Here is a 19,037-nt window from a genome sequence, read left to right on the forward strand (position 1 = left end):
GTGGTTTGTTGTTAAATTTCATTCCCATCATGCACAGCAGGCATATTTACCCGACACAGCAGTCTCGGTTTGATGCACTAGCGGGCGGCATGGCTCTCTCACCTGTGACACCTAAGCTTTTGAACACACTCTCACTTTCTGCCCATGTTTTGTGGAAGTTCTTCATCAGTTCCTCTGCAGAGGCCTCGGGTGACACCTTCACCTCTGACGTCTTTTTCTTCACAGCATCAGCATAGGAAAAAGGCACCCGTTGCGTCGTGACGCTTTGAGTGTGCTTGGAAACCGTAGTGGTGCTTCTTGATCCGATCATTTTAGTGCCAAACTCGTCAACAGAAGAATAATTTTCAGTGAATGCTTTTGTCTCCGAAAAGCCTGTTGGATCGACAGACTTGTCTACTTTCACGTCTTTGCACACGGGTGGAGGGGAGCTCAGCTGGGAGCATTGTTCTCTCTCTGGAGGAAGCTCAGGCTTTGAACCTTCAGATGCAATTTCACTCACTCTTGACTGCTGTTCCTCCTGTTTGTTTTGTAGCGCTTTGATGGGGGAACTTTGCTCACTCATTTCAAAAACATTTTTAATATCCTTGATGTTGAAAGCAGGTATATCCTCTTGTTGGCTTGCTTTCTTTTCCATATCAAGCTCCAGGTCCTCAGTTTTCCTGCCAGGCTTCTCTGTCTTGTCAACTGGGTCTTTTCTAATACCAACTTTCTTCTGTGACATCTCAATTGTTTGGGCTAGTCCAGATAATTCCACCTTAGAGAGATTTTCCTTCTCTTTCACTGCACTTTCAGACTTTGCGTCCTCTGTGTTGGGGCCTAAACGCTCAAGAATATTAACAGCATCTCCACTTACACTCGCATTAATCACTTCAGCGGTCACCACTGCAGTTTCAAAAGATCTCAAAGTCTCTTTGACCCTTTTCTTCTCAGCAGATTTAGACTCGATTTTGATCTGCCGATGGAATGTGGCAGGAGATTCCACGATTTCTGACTTCTTTCCAGTGACCGCAATCACGTGAGGCACCGGATCGGGCGAAGCTCCACGGGAGAGCGTAGCTGTGGCATTTCTGAGTCGCGTCAGACTATCTGCCCGGCTCGACGAGGGTGAAGGAGTGGCCCTGCTTAAGCGAGAGCTTGGCGTCTCAGACCTGCGTGGCGGAGGCGTCGGTGGCATTGGGGAAGGCGAGGGTGCTGCTCTCTGTGGCGAGTCAGTTCTCCTCGTAGACTCGATAGTGATGAATGTGGGTGAGGGAGAGCGCATCCGTAACAATGGGGATGGAGCTCTGGGGTCAAGAGTTGTAACGCTGCTCATTTGTTGCTTTCGGCTCTTGCGTGTTGTCTTCGTCTCCTCCTTGACCACCTTCTGCGTTTTACACTTTGTAGAACCAATGGAAATCTTCGAAATCCTTTGTGTGGCTCCACAAGAGACAAATTTTTCAGAGGTGGCCTCACATTCATGCTTTTCAATAGTGCCGTCAAAGTGCATTAGCTTAGCTTGAACCAGGTTTTTAACATGAGCAAGGATTTCTTTGAGCTTCTGTTCGTTGTGTTCGGCCGCTGCCGCTTCCAAATCACTCATCTCCTCTGACCCCAGAAGCCAGACGGGCATCTCATTGAGCAACGTCTTCACAGACTTAGAGTCCATTTTTCCTGAAACCCCCTGTAACTCTGAGATACGGGACAACATCTTCAGCGCTTCAGCTTGAGTGCTGCCACTCTCAGCCGAGGACTCAGCAGGCTCCTTTTGTGCAGATTTCCCTGTCATTTTTATTGGAACATTTCTGCTTTCATCTTTTGATTCCTCAGGAATCTGCTGGCTTCCACCAGCCTGCTTTTGAAATTTCACAGTCAAGCCCTCCTCCTGGAAACTCTGCTGTTGAACTGTACTTTCAGTTTTGATGACCTCTGTGTGTCCCGTTTGCATGGTGTGCTGTGTTTGCACAACAGTGATTTCCTCTTGTTTTTTATCAGATTTCAAGACTGGCCACTTAGGCTCCGCAGATGTGGCCTCTGTGGGCGAGAGGGATGCGGCGTTGTTGCCTTGAGCTGCCTCTCTGTCTTTCTTATTCTTACTCCTCCTTTTCTTTTTTGGAGTGGCAGGGGGCTCCCCTACAGGTTTATCTTTGGCCTCTTTCTCCTCTTGACCCTCTGTTTCAGTGGGGTTTCTTTCAATGCTTTCTTTTACCTGAACATTATCCTGGTCAGCTGTGGTTTTCTCTTTGCTCTCCACTTTAGTGCTCTTGCTAACTTTCTTTGCCTTTTGATTGTCGACCTTTTGTGGCTTCTGCTCAGCATCCTTAATTTGACTCTCTTTGTTTGGTTTGGATCGATATGTGGAGCTTTTTTCTTGACTTTTCTTTGGCGAGCTTTCCTCTTTTGTTTTGTCCTCAGATAAAGATATGCTGCTCACAACCTTTCCAACATCTTCGGATATATTTTTAGAGACACTCTGAGGTTTGTCTGTTTTGACAGAGGCCTTTATTTCTTCTTTGGTCGTGTTATTAATAACCGTCCTCGTCACCTGTTGTATATTAGTTGTCATGGATCTCTTCTTTTTCTTTTTAGATGAAGTGGAGGTGGTCTGCTGCTGACCTGAAGAGCCCTGAGATGACTGATTAGAGATAATGCTCCGTTTAACTGAGGAAATAAAAGGAGATTCTAGAGGAGATTTCTCATTTGCAGCAGCGATCAAAGCCTTGCTTGGGGGAGCGTTTGAGAGAGCTGTGTGCTTGGATGAATCATATGAGTCTGCAGCGGATTCGAATTTGGTCACACTCTTTTGAGCTCTCTCTTGAGTGAAATCAAATGACATGCTTGCCTCTGATTGCACCGTGCCCGTGCTCTCTGAAGAAAGCATTTCAAAGGCTGCGCTGACTGACTCGTGCATACGGATTTCAAAGGCCGGGGAGCGCGGCGGTGGTGGCGTGCAGCTTTCCTCCCTCTTCTGTCTGTACTTCTGTTCAGCTTGCATTAATGGGGTTTTGAATTTGCTTACTGGGGATTTGCATGGTGGAGGAGGAGAGGCGGGTGGAGTGAGTGTCAAGGGGGCAAAAACTTTCTTGGGAGGCCGTGGAGATTCCGGTGGCTGTCTTGTAAAAGCAGACTGAATTTCAGAGGATATCACGCTGCACTCGACTGATGATGTGGTGACATTTTTTATACGCTTGGTCTCTTGAGCAGCCTGCACATTCATTTTCTCAAATGAAATTGCTGGCTCAAGCTTGGGTACTTTGCACAACATTGGCGCTTTGATGGGTTTGACAGTCATTTTAGTGGCTTTGGATGGTGTTATGCTAGGCAGCGGAAGGAAGTCTAGCTCCTGCTCTGTGGGAGGGGGAGGGAGGAGGTCTAGCTCAGCTGTGGCTGAAACAAGAGGAGGAGGTGGTGGGGTTGGTGGAGGAGGTAAATGGTCAAGTTCTGTCTTGGCTGGATCAAAAGGAGGAGGAGGAGTGGGGGGAGGAGGAAGATCATGATCACCCCTGATGCTAGGAGGAGGAGTGGGAAATGAGGTGCTATCATAATCCAGAGGGGGTGATGGAGGGGGAGGCAGTGGGGGTTCAGGGTCATAAGGAGGAGGTGGCATAGACATTTCCTTATGTTTTCTTTTATCCAGTTTGATTAAACCCTTACAGCCACTTTTTTTGAGGTTACGGAAGTCAGTCTTTAATGTTTTGACACCGTGTGTTTGTACAATTGTTTTGTGCTCCAGCACTGTGGTCTTTGTCTCTTGGCTGCATGTTGTGGTGTGACCGGTGATTGCAGTACTCTCCTGAGATGCGTATCTGTTTTGCATTGATTGCTTGTCAGTGCTCCTCTGTAATTCACTGCTCATATCAAGGTTTTTAACTGCAGGGATAGGACTCTGTGCCGTGATGTCTTTCACTGACGGAGACGAGGTCTTGACTGGAACTTTGACCTTTCTTTTCGGCTCCCTTCGGGGAATCGTTGGGCTCGCTCTCCGTGCTGTTTCCATTAAAGATTTTATTGTGCCCTTAACGTCTCCTTTGATCACCTCTTCTTTCTCTGATTGCACTTGCTCTTGGGTGTCATAGAGTGATTTTATGGAAAGCTTCACGTCTCCCTCTGTGCTTGCCCTGCGTTGCATTCTGGGAGATGGAGGAGGCTCGAGTAAGATCTGAATCTTGCCTTTTACATCTCCCTGGACACCAGTCTCCTGCTGGTAAACCTTTTTCTCATTTGACGCTTCTTGTAGACTTTGTATTGCCGTGTGAATGTCACCTTTTACAATCATCTCCTTCTCCACTTCTCTCACTGCATGTTTGGCCTCCTCCAGCGATTTCAACGTACCTTTGATGTCACCTGGCAATAAATCTTCTATGACAATTTCCACCTTGGTGGAAGTGGAGTCTTTGAGTGATTTTAGTGCTCCTTTGATGTTACCAGGAATGATTTCGGGCTTTTCCACCTCTTTGGGCTGATTCTGGGCCTCCTCTAGAGACCTCAGTGTTGTAGGTAAATCAGCTCGAACAACTACTTCTTTCTCCAAAACAACTGCCTGGTTTACGGACTGTGTCAGTGAATTCATCGCTGCTTGCAGGTCTCCTCTCACAATCTCTTCTTTCTGTAATTGTTCAAATGAGACTGGAGGCTCGGTCATGAAAACCTTAACTGTGTTATGAACATCGCCCGGGACTATATCTTCCATGTCCACCAGGCGACCGATTTGAGCTTGATTACATGTCAGGCTGAGTTTGGTTTCTTTAATATCACCACCAATGATTTCCTCTTTTTCAATTTTACCTGGAACGGCCTCATCTGGCTCTACCTGCAGCTGTTTGAGGTAATCCAGTGCACCAGACTCAATACAAGTAGAATAAAAGCTCACCTTTCCCCTTTCTGCTTCATCCACTTTAATTCTCGCAATCTCCTCTGTGTCTGGATTGCAAAGTCTCTCTAGGCAGCCTTTCACATTACCTCTGACTATATTTTCTTTCTGAGTGCTTGATTCCTCATGAGAATTGAATAAAGAGTAGATGGTCATACGAATGTCCCCCTTTTCGTCTTCTTGAATGAGAATGCCCCGTTTGCCAGTGCTCTCCTCTTTCAGCAGGTTGTTTATGGCTTCCTGAATGTCACCTCTTATTATCTCCTCTTTTTCTACAGAGGTGCCACTGCGCTCTTGCAGCAGCTGTTGCACAGTGCTGCTGATGTCCCCCCTCTCCTCTGCATTTATAATGACTTTCCTCTCCGTTTTCTCCTGTCTGTTGAGGAGGTTAATCATGATGTTTTGTAGATCTCCTTTGATGATTTCTTCTCTTTGGATTTGGGGAGCTTCTTTATTCATGAGGTTGTACTTGGCCATGCGAACGTCTCCAATTTCATCTGCCTCTAAGATGATGCCTTTGGAGTCCACCATTCTCTGGGTGTAAAGTTCATCGAGGGTGGCTTTGACACTTTTACCAATGATTTCTGTCTTCTCTAAACTGCTCTCATTAAATTCAGTGAATGGTGTTGTTTCAAAAAGCCATGTTGTGGTTTTTACATCTGCTTTGGGGATGTCTTCACAAATGACCTGTTTACTTTCATCACTGTCGTTAATAAGATCAAGAGGATTCTTTTCAAATAGCCACACAGACTGTTTAACATCCCCCTTCAGCTGTTCCTCCATAACAACAGTGTTCATCTCATCTTCTGATTTTTCAGCATGTATCTGGTCAATTGTGTGAGTTTCAAACATCCATTTTGCTGTCCTAACATCCCCTTTATGAATTTCACTCATGCTGACAGTACGCACCAATTTTTGAGACACTGCATCAGATTCAAAACGATGCTTGTTTGTCTTAACATCTCCTCCCTGAATGTCCTCGACAGTTTTGATTGATATTTTCGCATCTTCTGCAATCTTATCAAGGGGCTGGGTTTCAAACCTCCATCTCGCTGAGCTGACATCACCTTTGTGGATATCTTCCTCTGTAACAGCTTTTAAGAGGTAGACCTCATCCGTCTCTTTAATTGAGTCCAGAGGCTTTGTTTCAAACAGCCAGCGGGCTCCTACTACATCACCTCTTTGTATTTCTTCTTTTGTAAGTGTGGTCACTTCATGATAATGACCTTCTTTGTCTTGGATGGCATAAAGAGGTTGAGTTTCAAACATCATGGCATATGTTTTCACATCTCCTTTCTCCTCATCCTCTCTGATGACTTTCTGCAGCTTTTTCATTTCGGCCTCAGAGGACACGTCTTGAATCTTATCTAACGAGTAGGTTTCAAAAAAGAATCTGCCTTCATCAACATTGCCTCCCTGAACATCTTGTACTGTGCGAGCTCCTTTCAGCTCGCTGGGGGTCTCTGAGATTGCATCTATGGGCTGGTTTTCAAATAGCCATTTGCAGTTTCCAACATTTCCTTTCTGAATATCCTCAGCTTGAGCACTCCTCAGCTGTCTCATGACATCCTCAGAGGTTGAGCTCATCACGTCAGAAGAATGGGTCTCGAATATGTATTTCATCCGAGACACGTCCCCGGATTGTATGTCTATCTCAGTCACACTCTTAAAAGCTTCTTGCTCTTCTCCAGCAATGTTCTTCAGGTTCTCTGTCTCAAAGAGGAAACGTGCCATGCGGACATCTTTTCCATGAATGTCCTCTTGTTTCACAGTGCGAGTTTGCAACACTGTCTCAGAGTTATCCTGTATGGCACCAAGGGATTGATTTTCAAAAAGCCAAGTGCATGTTTTCACATCCCCTTTTTGAACTTCGTCATAGTCTTTTGTACTCTTAAACTCGTCTCTTTCATAAAGCATGTCTATAGGTTTGGTCTCAAAAAGCCACTTACATGTTTTAACATCACCTTTCACTATTTCTGCTGTTTCTTTAGTAACACACTCATCGTCTTCAATGTTGCTAAAATACTTAATGGCATCGAGAGGCTGGGTTTCAAAAAGCCATTTTGCCATCTTGACATCTCCAGATTCTACCTCTTGTTGGGTTATGCCCTTTATGATTTGGAATTTAGTGATGCTCTCGTCGAATTGGTCAATTGGGCGAGTTTCAAACATCCACTGGCAGCTTTTAACATCTCCTTTGACGATTTCTTCCCGACGTACGGTTCTAACTTCGTGGTAATGTCCGGAGCTGTCTTGCAAAGCATACAATGGCATGGACTCAAATAAATCTTTATTTGATCTCACAGAGCCAGTGGTGACACCCTCAAGTTGAATCTTCTGACTTTCGTCATATTGGCTCGAATCATACGTTTCAAAGATTTGCTTGTAATTGCTCACATCCACATTTTCGATATCCTCCATATTCACCGTTCTTGTTATTTCCTTTTTCTCCTCTCTGATCTGCTCCAGCGGCTGGCTCTCAAACAGCCACTTCTGGTGTCTAACATCTCCCTTCTCCTCAGATGTCACCATTCTATTGAGTTTCCCCACCTCTGCAAGATCTTTTATCTCATCTTTTGGAGCAGTCTCAAAAAAGTGTCTGGCAGATTGAACGTCGCCTCCAATAATTTCCTCTGCACTTACTGGCCTGGCATTGGAATCGTCCTTTAACGTATCCATCTGTTGCGTCTCAAACACCCAACAATTTCTGCGGACATCACCCTTGTAACTTAGATTTATTTGTTCAGAATCAATTGTTTTCATGAACTCTCTCTTTTCCTCTTGAATGTCCTCCAAATGTTGGTTCTCAAACAGCCATCTTTGATATCTCACATCACCTCTTTCTTCATCAGACGCTATGGTTTTCTTGAGTCGGTTTACCTCCTCATTCTCATCTTTGATGTTCTCCAGTGGTTTATTCTCAAACACCCATTTCTGGTGTCTTACATCACCTTTTCCTTCTTCAAACACTGCCTTTTTGTTTAGTTTTCCCACCTCATGAAGCTCTTTGAGTTCATCCGGTGGAGCGTTTTCAAATAAGTGTCTCACAGAGCGAACATTACCTCCAATAATCTGTTCTGTGGAGACTGGTCTGGAGTTGGCATCATCTTTAAGCTTGTCCATAGGCTGCGTCTCGAACACCATGCAGTGTTTTCGTACGTCCGCCCCAAGAATTTCTTCTTTCTGCTGCTTTTGCAGCCTCTCCCACTGGGCGTTTATTGAGTCAAGCCTCTTTGTCTCAAACAGCCACCTTCCCCTTTTTGCACCATCCAGTTGGTTTTCCTCCATGGATACACTGGAGATGAGTCTGACCTGAGAAAGTTCCATGTCAATGTCATCCAAAGGCTGCGTTTCAAAGAACCATCTTGATGTTTTGACATCCCCTTTCTCCGTCTCCTCTCGACGGACAGAAGTAATCAGAACCATTTCACCGGTGTGTTCCCTCATAACACACATGCATTGCGTCTCAAACATCCATATGACTTTCTTCACTTCTGACTTGATCTCCTCTAGTACAGACTTCAGGCTCAGTAGTTGCTTCTCATCCATGGTTTCTGTGTCTCCCAGAGAATCCATTTCTTGGTTTTCAAACATGTACCTAACAGACTTCACATCCACTTCAGTGTCTTCTTGTGTGAAGATGACTTCTTTGGTTTGCTCATCATCAGTGTGAATTTTATTTAGCGTATCCATCGGCTTTGTCTCGAACAACCAAGCGGCCGCACGAACATCTCTTTTCCCCACTTCATTCACCAGATAGTTACGTTTAGTTGAATCATGTTGCAGTCCCAGTGTATCCTCAGGCTGCATCTCGAACATCATAGCCGTGTTCCTAACGTCACCTCCAGCGATGGTTTCCTGCTGAATAATATTTTCGCTATCCTCTTCGTTATCTGAGTAATTCTTAATACAGTCCAAGGGTTTGTTCTCGAACATCCAGCGCATGGATTGCACTTCGCCTCTCAGAATCTCGTCCCACTCCAAATATTCGCGATCCGGGCTTCCGTTCGAATTGCTACTTGGGTGTTCAAACTGGTATGCTACCTCTTGAACGTCTCCTACTGCTTCAATGTCCTCATCATTGTAGAATTCTTTTTCCAGGTCTTTCCTGACATCAGGATGAATGTGTTTGCAGAGACGTTTCAACTCTAATTGCTCTCTCTGTCTGATGTATTGCTCTCTGTTTACCATGCGATTCACTGCTGGAGGGTCAGGGAAGTTCTCTGCATCATCTGAAGGTTCCTCCAGTAAGTCCGGTGGGGGCGGTGGCAGATATTCAAGATCATCATCATCATCATCGTCGTCGTCGTCATCGTCGTCGTCATCAAAAGCAAACACAGAACTTGGTTCATCTTCTTCTGCTTTGTCTGTAGCAACATTGTTCAGAGACCTTGATATCTCACTCTTCACAGTTTGATTGGACGCACTCACATCTGATGGCAGCTGTGAACGGCTTTTGTCACGTTCAATCTTTTTTAGGGAGAGAGTAATGCATTTAATTCAGTGGAGTTCTGAAATTACATCAGCTGGACCAGCTGGCTTAGAAGGGCTTTAATTTTTTTAATTGAATGTTCAAAATCGTAGCAATTTATTTCAAAGGCTTTTCCAGGATTGTTGTGTCCTTATTGTGCTTTTTTTTCTTTTTTTTTTTAATGCAAGCAAAAAAATACATATATATATTTGTTGTTGAGGCTCAAATTCTTTCTTTTTTTCTTTTGTGTCTAAAAATGTTTTGCCTGAGAAACAATTTTGCTTAAGTTTCAAAAAGTTTTTTTTTTTCTAAATAAATAGCAGTTCCTCACACAATTACAAGAAAAGTCATGTGATTATTTTAAAACTGCTCAACAGCAGCGGTGCGCTCTGCATTTGAAAGTGTTATTCATTTACTAAAAAGAAGATTTTTCAATCCATCCAAATGCATTGTTACAACTTCATGAATATATTAGACACACCACCCTAAAACCATCAATATCACTGAACTAAACTTGAAAAATGTCTTATTTTTTTCAAGTAAAATATGTCAAAATCCTTAAAACAATATAACTTACTGTGCAAGACTGCACAGGATAGTAAGACATATTTTCACACACTGTCTCTTTAACATAGTGTATTTTTCATATTGCAATGGCATTTTTTGACTACTAACGTGTTCATATCTAAAAATAAATATCTAAAAAAAATATATGAAATTTTATTAAAGATTCAATCTACAAAAACATGCCTAAATAGGTTATGCAGATTTTACATGCAAGTAAACTGATCTCTCAAGCAAAAGTGTTGAGAGCAAGGCTTTGAGTCTGAGCCATCACTGGTTTGAATTTTTTGGATGCACAATAAAGACACAAAAATAACTCCAGATCAGATGTATAGTGGGTTAACAATAACAACATCAAAACACTGAGAGCTGAACACAGGCTCTAAAGTCGTATGAACCTCAATAAAACTATACTGTTGAAAGTGGAGGGACTCATGGAAACATGTAAAAAAGATGGTAAGTAGCGTCTTTTTATGCACTGAATACCATTAAAGCATAATACATTCATGTGTCAGAGTAGAGATGTGGGCTTAAAATGACTTACCTTAATTTTCTTGCTGGGGGCTGCCTCCTCGATGGTCTTTTCAAAATGCTGTGCCAGTTCTTTAGTTGAGAGCCTTGGATAATACTCTTCCTCGTCTGGAAGCAAAACGCAAAAATGAAACATCTTGTCTCTGTAAAATGCACTACAAAACAAACAATGAGCTGCAGTGTGATATAGAACTTATTATTTCTAAATTATTGCTCTTGAACTTACCGGTTTCATTGTGATGATTTTCATAACTGGAAATCACTTCTCTGTTATGAGTGATTTGATCATGTGCAGTCTGTAATAAGGCAACATAAATACAATTTAATTTGGAGCAAGAATCAAATAGAGTGCAACCAACTGGAGCTAAATGATTATTTCTAACATGGATTTACATATGCATTTGACAGATGTTTTCATAAGTGACCAACAGTGTGTTTTATCAGGATGTGCATTCCTTGGGAATCAAACCTGTGACCATAGTGTTGTTAGCGCAATGCTTTATCAGTTGAGCTTATATTTAAAGTAAAACAAATTTCAAAACTCTCATCATGAAACATCATTTTTTGAACAATTAATGCTCTTTCACATGATAATCGCAATATACAAATTAAGTTCGAAAACTAGATAAAAAAACAAATAAATAGTTTATTAATTGATCCAATGATATCAATGCCACACACACACACACACACACACACAAAAAAGCAATATTTTACTGATGGATAAAAATAGTTGTATATAACATTTATAATTCAGTAAATAAACAAACTGGTAAAAAGGTAAACTGTTTTAATATAATTTTTTTTTTATAATTTTATAACAGAAATATTTTAACAATATAAAAAAAATATATATATATTTTAATAAATGTTTTTTTTTTATATATATATTTTTTTTTCAGTTGAGCATGCTAACAGTGCCAAAGTCAGGGGTTCGATTCCCAGGGAACGCACGTACTGATAAAAGCGCCTGCTTTTGTTTTAAAATGTACATTTTAAAACAGTAAATGATTTGGCATTTTCATTGTGACTGTCATCACAAGAACATCTGTGGCAAGATCACTTTTAGTTTTATCATGGTGTGTGTTTCAGGGTTTTGTGTTTTATTTTTATTCTACTCAACAGACACTGTTCTGCTCACCTGATTTGACGATCAATATCACATGAATTATTCTACTAGACTACACTCAGAATCTCACATCTCTCTTCTGAGTATTTTCACAGGGTCACTTCAAAACTTTACTTAATTCCCCTTATCCTCATTTCTATCACTTTTAGCATCTTTTACTGTGAGATTATCTTAAAGTAGGGAGTGCATAAACTGAATGCATTGCACTTGCAAAGTCGCTCTGGATAAAAGTGCCCACCGAATGCATAAATGTAAATGGAAGTGTTTTCATGTGAAACTGACAGTGCTAAAACCTCCAACTTCAAATAAAAAAATTTCACATTATTGAAAATTGATGTCAGTTTGATAATTCACAGCAGACAGTAAACAGAAAAATAAGGCACTTTAGCACCGCGTACAGAGACAAGACAAGAGCCGCTACTGTTAGCCTGATGTTTTAGACTTGTGAAATGGAGAGTTATTAGTATCAGGGTTGTCGGAAATGTCCGTACCCTTTCATCCTGGAGGAAGACCTGCTGCGAGACTTGTCGACCCCCGCTGCCACTCGCCACACTCATCGCTGATGAATTTGACACCTCCTGCATGACAGGAGACAAGGGTTGTTGTTAGAGGATGAGACATAGAAAAGAAGAACACAAAAACGTCTTTCCAAGACAGCGCTCGCACAAGCTCCTTACTGTCGGTATATCTTTTCTGCACAGCCTTTTCTCAGTCACAAACAACATATATTTGCAAAGTAACGTGTTAGGGTTAGGGTTATTCTTTGTGGTGAACAGTAATATACACAAAAAGCGGCAAGACTCAAACACTCATGAAGTATAAAGTATTTTTATAGAATTAATTTTTCTTGCTGCATTTTTTTCCCTGTCTTTAGCTAGTCAGCCATAGTGCACCCAGTTATACTGACACCAGCCATACGCTCTGCTCTGTTAGACTAGCGTTAGACATCCAGCCAGGGATGTACATTATCCCGCTTGTTACACGGCTACTTGCCACGTAAGTAAATAATTAGACATGAAATATTGATCTGAGACTTTAAATATTTTATTAGCTCTTTAAACGCAAATCTTACTGTATATTTGATCAAATAAATGAAGCCTTGGTGAGCATAAGAGACTTCTTTCAAAAACATTAAAACATTTATGATTTCAAACTTTTGAGCGGTAGTGTGTGAATTGCAATGCATTTGATAAAAAAAGATATCAAAGCAGAAAAATGCAGCAGGATCTTTTCTCAAAACTGTATAACTTATCATCATAATTATGGAGGCACATGTTTGAAGATTTGGAAATAAAACCCACATGCTTAACCTAGAAATGATATCTCAGCCATCTTCTGTAACACATGGTTTCAGTGAAATAACACTATAATGAAGTCAAAAATTCATTATGCATATTTGCATGAAACCTGCATTACAAATCACAAATTAAATGTTAGAATGAATCTATACATTTCCATTTTCTATTTCAGGATTAGGATTAGTCAGTGATAATTACTGTTAAACGGCAGGTTTGATGGCTTTAGCCCTTGGATGAGCAGATTTTGTAATGTTATAATCCGTTCCAACACACACTTCCCACACACAAACACACGCAGCCGTACATAAGCAAGTGTGATATCATCAGCAGGGACGCAATCAATACCAATCCATAAAAACAGCCCGAAAACGCACAAGAAAAACACACGCAGATCATTAAAAGAGATACGGCTGACATACATTGATGTAGATCACATCGTTAAAACCAAAGGTGACTGAATATCAGACCCAAAACACTCATCAAAGCAACAGCGCAACAGTGACCGCCTGCTGCTTCAGCGGCTTTCCTTCTGATGAAGTATTTTCTCCAGAGGGACTTCAAAAAACACTTTAATAAAGAGTTCCAAGTCATTAACCAAAACCAACCGGCTCTGAGATGAATCACAACACTACAAACTTGGATTCAAAGCACTTGAAAAATGGAAAAAAGGCTACTCAGAAATACTTCAATGGTATTTTTTAACTTGATTGACAAATGGATAAAGAAAAGCAATTAGTCAAAGCTTGATAAAAAAAAATTAAAATTAAAAAAAATTTAAAAATAAAGTTGCAACATCCATTAGTCAAAAGTATTGTGGACACATATTTAGTATGTGTTATATTTAGCATTTTAGTTTTTTTCAATAACCATGCATAAACATTATTCTCTCAAAAATACAAACATGTACATACATGTTGCTCACATATTATGGTAGCCCTGTTTGTGCTAAATAGAGTGTAATTACACCTTTGCCATTAATATGTTTATAAGCAACTGAAAAAAGCACAAATGTCAGGGCATGTCAGAACATCTCAAGGACCCCAAAAACACCTTAGACCCCAGAGGGTTACATTTAATAATATTTATTTACACTATAAATATGATTTAAATAAATATGCCTATTTATTTGTCAATTTTTACTTTTTTTATTTTTTATTTTTTATTAATACATTGATTATTTACTTTTTTCATTTATTTTTAAGAGGCACTTCTAGTTCTCCATATATTTCTGCTTTAATTTAGCAGAGAACATCAGTTTGGGATAGTATCGACAGACCATGAATAGATACTGTGGTTGTCCCTCCCAAAAAAAAAGACTTTTTAAGCATGTTTTGCATTAGATAATCCGAGCAGAAAATAACCTATATGAAAACTTTTTCAAATGCATGATGGTCTAAATTCTACATAGATAAACATAGACCTCATTATCCAAGAAAGGGTAAAAAAAAAAAAAAACATTAAACCTCAAAAGTACATCCTACATACCAAACACTCACATAATGTGATGCAAGTTATGGTTTAAATATGCACACACATCCCCAACATGCACACACAACCACTAAATGAGTGTCACCAGGAGCAACAGAAAGCACAGATAATGAGATGACCTGCTGCAACACAACCCTTTGATCCTTCTCTCAAATAACTGCAGCATGATACATAATGTCAGCTTATGTTCTCATTTGTCTACTCAGTGTATATTATTTCATGCTTCTCTTTGTGAGCTGTGGATTAGTGCCAAACTTTATCAACGTTGTGTGGTAAACCCTTAATGTTCAGTAAACAACACCTTTGAAATTATACGTAAAAATGTTTGAAACTATGCTTTCACAAAGCTACAAAAACAGAGGAACGTGAATCTAAACAGTTCTCAAACTTTTAAAAAATATGTACAATACATTTGTACTAAATTTATACTAACAGCTCTGAGGTTATCCATAAGCTAGTGTATATACAAATATGTGACCCTGGACCACAAAACCAGTCACATGGGTCAATTTTTAGAAATTTAGATTTATACATCACATGCAAGCTGAATAAATAAGCTTTCCATTGATGTATGGTTTGTTAGGATAGGACAATATTTGGGCGAGATACAACTATTGAAAATCTGGAATCTGAGGGTGCAAAAAAATATTGTGCTGCATTCACTCACAAAAATATATGTTTTATATATTTACGGTAGGAAATTTACTAAATATCTTCATGGAACATGATCTTTCCTTAATATCCTAATGATTTTTGGCATAAAAGAAAAATGGATAATTTTGACCCATACAATGTATTGTTGGCTATTGCCACAATACGCGTGCGACTTGTGACTGGTTTTGTGATCCGGGGTCACATATACTTCATAAGCAATATGCAATCTTTCTTTTTCAAGAAAACAAACCAAAAATCTGCTGCTCATACAAAATTATTTGTCCAATCAAATGATATCTAGAATAATGCTTTTCCTCCAAATATCACTGGCCTTTGAATAGCAGGGAGCAAATCGGTGATGTAACCTAATACTACTGGTTATTAAAAAGGGCTTTTGATAAATCCCTAACTTCCAGTTTAAAAAAGTAATGCATCAAAAGAAGAATGAAAACTGAGCTCATCCTGTCTCCGTTTGCCAGACTGGTTCATTTTCAATTCTCAAACCTTAGCCCTGAATCCAGTGTTTCAGGGTCAAAAACAGACCAGTGTTTTAAATATAACCCTCATGAAACCAGCAGATGTTATGTTGAGGTCGGACAACTCACCTTATTTGTCAATCACCTCATATTTTGTATTATTTGTTGAAGAAAGGTAGATAATGCTCTGTGAATACTCAAGACTTGTGATAAAAGCTTAATCTATTATAATATGCATAGAAATGAGGTGTGTTTCTATTTTACTTTCAAGGCAAAATGATACTTTTTACTCGTATCATTTTTATTTAGACCTTCAAAGTACATATTTCAAAGGTCATTGTGGCTTAAATCCTCTTATAAAAGGCTTTTACTCTACCATTCAAAACAGGTTTTTTTTTTTTTTTTGAAATTATTATTAATCACCTTAATTTCTGTACTGTTTTAGTTGGATTTCTTTGTTAAATTCCTCTTCCTGTCCTTCCGAGTCAAATTACAAATCAATATCATGTGGTTTGTGGTTAAATTGAACTTGAAAATAAAATAAATAAAAAATAGAAAGGAAGACAATTACTAAATAGCTGTCATGACCAATACAATTTTTGTGAATAAAAGCAAAATCTATAATGAGCCTAATTTGCATAGAAGGGAGGTGCTTTGGTAGGGGAAAATTATACTTTTTACTTGCTAGAATTTTATTTAGACCTGAAGTGCATATTCCGCAGATCATCGGTTGATCAAATATTTCCTCTTATAAAACGTTCTTCCTATAAAAAAAACAAAACAAAGGGTTTTCTTTGTTGAATTCCTCTTCCTGTAATTCCAATTGGATGGAATGAAAGCCAATTACTAAATTTGGAAATGTATTGATTGGCATCCCACACTGAAGAAAAACAAAAGCAGGCAATGCATACGCTCATTTAAAATTGTAAATCAACCAGATTATTAACCAAATTTGCAACAAGACTAAACTTTATTTGACATACAGTATATATATATATATTTATATTCCATTTGCAGATTCAGGTCACATGACACAGTTTGAGTTTGAGAGCCAGCTTTAGCGCACTTCAATGTTAGTGTGATGAGAGCACATCTCCCACTTCTCCTTTCATTCTGTATTCAGTGTGATTTTTTTTTTCTCCATCAGTGAGCCGAAGCCACCCCGTCCCGGCAGGGGAGAGGAGAGGAGCACGCTCAGACTCACTGGGATGGATGGGTGGACTGGATTCAATTTGGATCGGCAGAGTTGGATTACACAGACTGTGACCAAAATTTATCTCCATTCTACTTCTCTCACTGCAAGCAGTATCTGATGCAAGCGCTGCATGCATAATATTAGCATGTGCCAATGCTAATGAGCCTCAGAAGCTTGAGAGAATCTATGCAGATACGAGAGGGTACAGATGGGTATAGATTTGACTTGTTATAGTGTCAGATTTGGGGGTTTTGTGGAAGGTCAGCTATAAGAGGATTAAGCCCTTGCACATCCACTCTTTTCTACACCAGAAGACTTGCTCACATGGAAATTGCACGCATGCTTGTAGCATTTAAACCCTGCACCAGAACTAAAACTAGCATCATTAGGGATGCCAACAAGTCAAAATGATACACAAGTGCCCTGAATTTAAGGGAATAGAATTGAAGTCCATTTTAAATCATGTTGGGACTTTATACCGGCATCTCGCACCCAAACAGCTGAGAATGTTTCAGTGAACTTGAACTAGTTTTGCATCCAAGACTCAGTGTTACAATTACAGATTAAGATGGAAAAAACAAAAGATGGATGTGAAACATCTTCAGGATTAGTTTTGGGACTTTAAAAATGTACAAAAGCACAAAAAAGATTAACAAACGAGAAGTGTGTTTTTTTGTGTTCAGTCACAATTCTGTAGTGCTATAAATCGCCTGGGTAGAAACTAAACTGATATGTGTGTAATGATGTGTGACACTTTAGTATGACATTAAAATTCATTTATTTTTTCAACAGATGCTGTATGGCAGTGAGTCAAAATCAGAGTGACTGCATCTCAAATGCATTTTAGCACATCATTCTTTCATATATACACATACATAGCGGCAGGCATATACTGTGACTGTGTAGCATTTCAAGTGTGGTATGAAGAAAAAGATTAAATATAATTCTATAAAACAACATACAGTATATTATTCAAATTATTATTTTTTAAACACGCTGGTTAGTTTCACATGCCCCCTCCTCTGCAAATCATGGCAAAAAAAATCTGTTTTCACTTTGTGATTTTTTTGTGTTCATTTTGATAAGCCTGCACATTCGTATTCATCAAAACGTTTGGTTGCATGTGGATGCAAAACGTTGCGATGCGACAAAGCTAGATTGCGTTAAAAACGTTAAAAAGTTTGGGGTCAATAATATGTTTTTGAAATGTCGCTTTGCATTTCTTTGATCAAACACAGTAAAAACACTGTGAAAACACTGTGAAATTACTTAAAATAACTTTTATTTTAATATATCGTGATATATTATTTATTATGCATATAATATATTGTGAAATATATGCTGTGAATATAATATATATTGAAATATTTTCAAAATATATACTTTCAACATCTGTTATTATTATTACATTTCTTATTAGTATCAATGGTGAAAACAGTAGTGCTGCTTAATATTTTTGTGGAAACCAGAAAATCTTTGATAAATAGAAAGCTCAAAAGAACAGCATTTACTTAAATAGAAATCTTTTGAAAAATGTAAATGTCTTTAGTAATGTCTCACTGAATGTGTCCTAAACAAAAGTATTAATTTCTATTAATTTTTTTTTATCAAAAATTGTACTGACCCCAAACTTTTAAAAGGCAGTGCATGATATGAGTGACTAGTTTGGGAGCTTCCACCACTGACCTGCACAGATCTGTGTGTGTGGTGAATCTGGGTGAGTGTGTGAGCCGAAGACATGCTCTCGCTCTCGCTCTCGAACTGTCTTCGGACGCTGGCCAGCCCTCCAGGCAGAGAACAAACCTCGGCCTCCTCCATGACCTGATGGAGAAACAGACAAAGACAGACCGGACGCCTGCGTTGAAACATCATGCTAAGCAGATTTATGCTTTTACAAGAGCTGCGAGATTATGGGAGGCAAAGTGTGATCACTTGTCTCTCGTCTTCATCCGCCATCCAACAAAAATATTCATATATTCATGAGACAATGCGGCTTACGCACACACAGAAGCACAGCTTCCAGCCTTTATCTCATTATCTCTGTAGCTTTACCAAATCACATTTTAAGATTTTGCATGACAGTCTCATTCGCATGGCATCCCGTATGTGGCCCTGATATTTACTCAGCAATCCCGTTAACTCTTCAGTCGCCCCTGAGTTGTTGTCTGTGCACGTGCTTTCTGCTTTGTTTCAGCGCCTGCTTCGCTTAATTAATAATGCATATCAATTAATGGCAAAAATGCACCACAAAACGATTGAATATTGAATGCAATTTGCAACTGAAAACCAATTCCTTCATTCAACTCAATTCATATTGAAAACCAGCATACTATGATCTGTGACACTGCAATCCAGAAGCCTGAATCAGCTCTGTAAAATGATGAA

General features: G+C 39.6%; 1 protein-coding gene across 1 annotated transcript in view; it reads right to left on the minus strand.

Annotated features, from left to right (window-relative positions):
- The window catches only part of xirp2b (xin actin binding repeat containing 2b), a 43,072-nt gene that overhangs the window by 1,944 nt on the left and 22,091 nt on the right, over positions 1-19,037 (minus strand). Inside the window, exons 3-7 of the mRNA XM_082174587.1 lie at positions 18,339-18,473; positions 12,033-12,119; positions 10,639-10,708; positions 10,426-10,520; positions 103-9,316 (exon numbers count right to left, since the gene is read on the minus strand). Of these exons, the coding sequence (XP_082030713.1) occupies positions 103-9,316; positions 10,426-10,520; positions 10,639-10,708; positions 12,033-12,119; positions 18,339-18,473 (9,601 nt within the window). The remainder of the gene's footprint in view (positions 1-102; positions 9,317-10,425; positions 10,521-10,638; positions 10,709-12,032; positions 12,120-18,338; positions 18,474-19,037) is intronic.

This window comes from Leuciscus leuciscus (genome assembly GCF_965113295.1).
Source record: "Leuciscus leuciscus genome assembly, chromosome: 7".
Classification (NCBI taxonomy): Eukaryota; Metazoa; Chordata; class Actinopteri; order Cypriniformes; family Leuciscidae; genus Leuciscus; species Leuciscus leuciscus.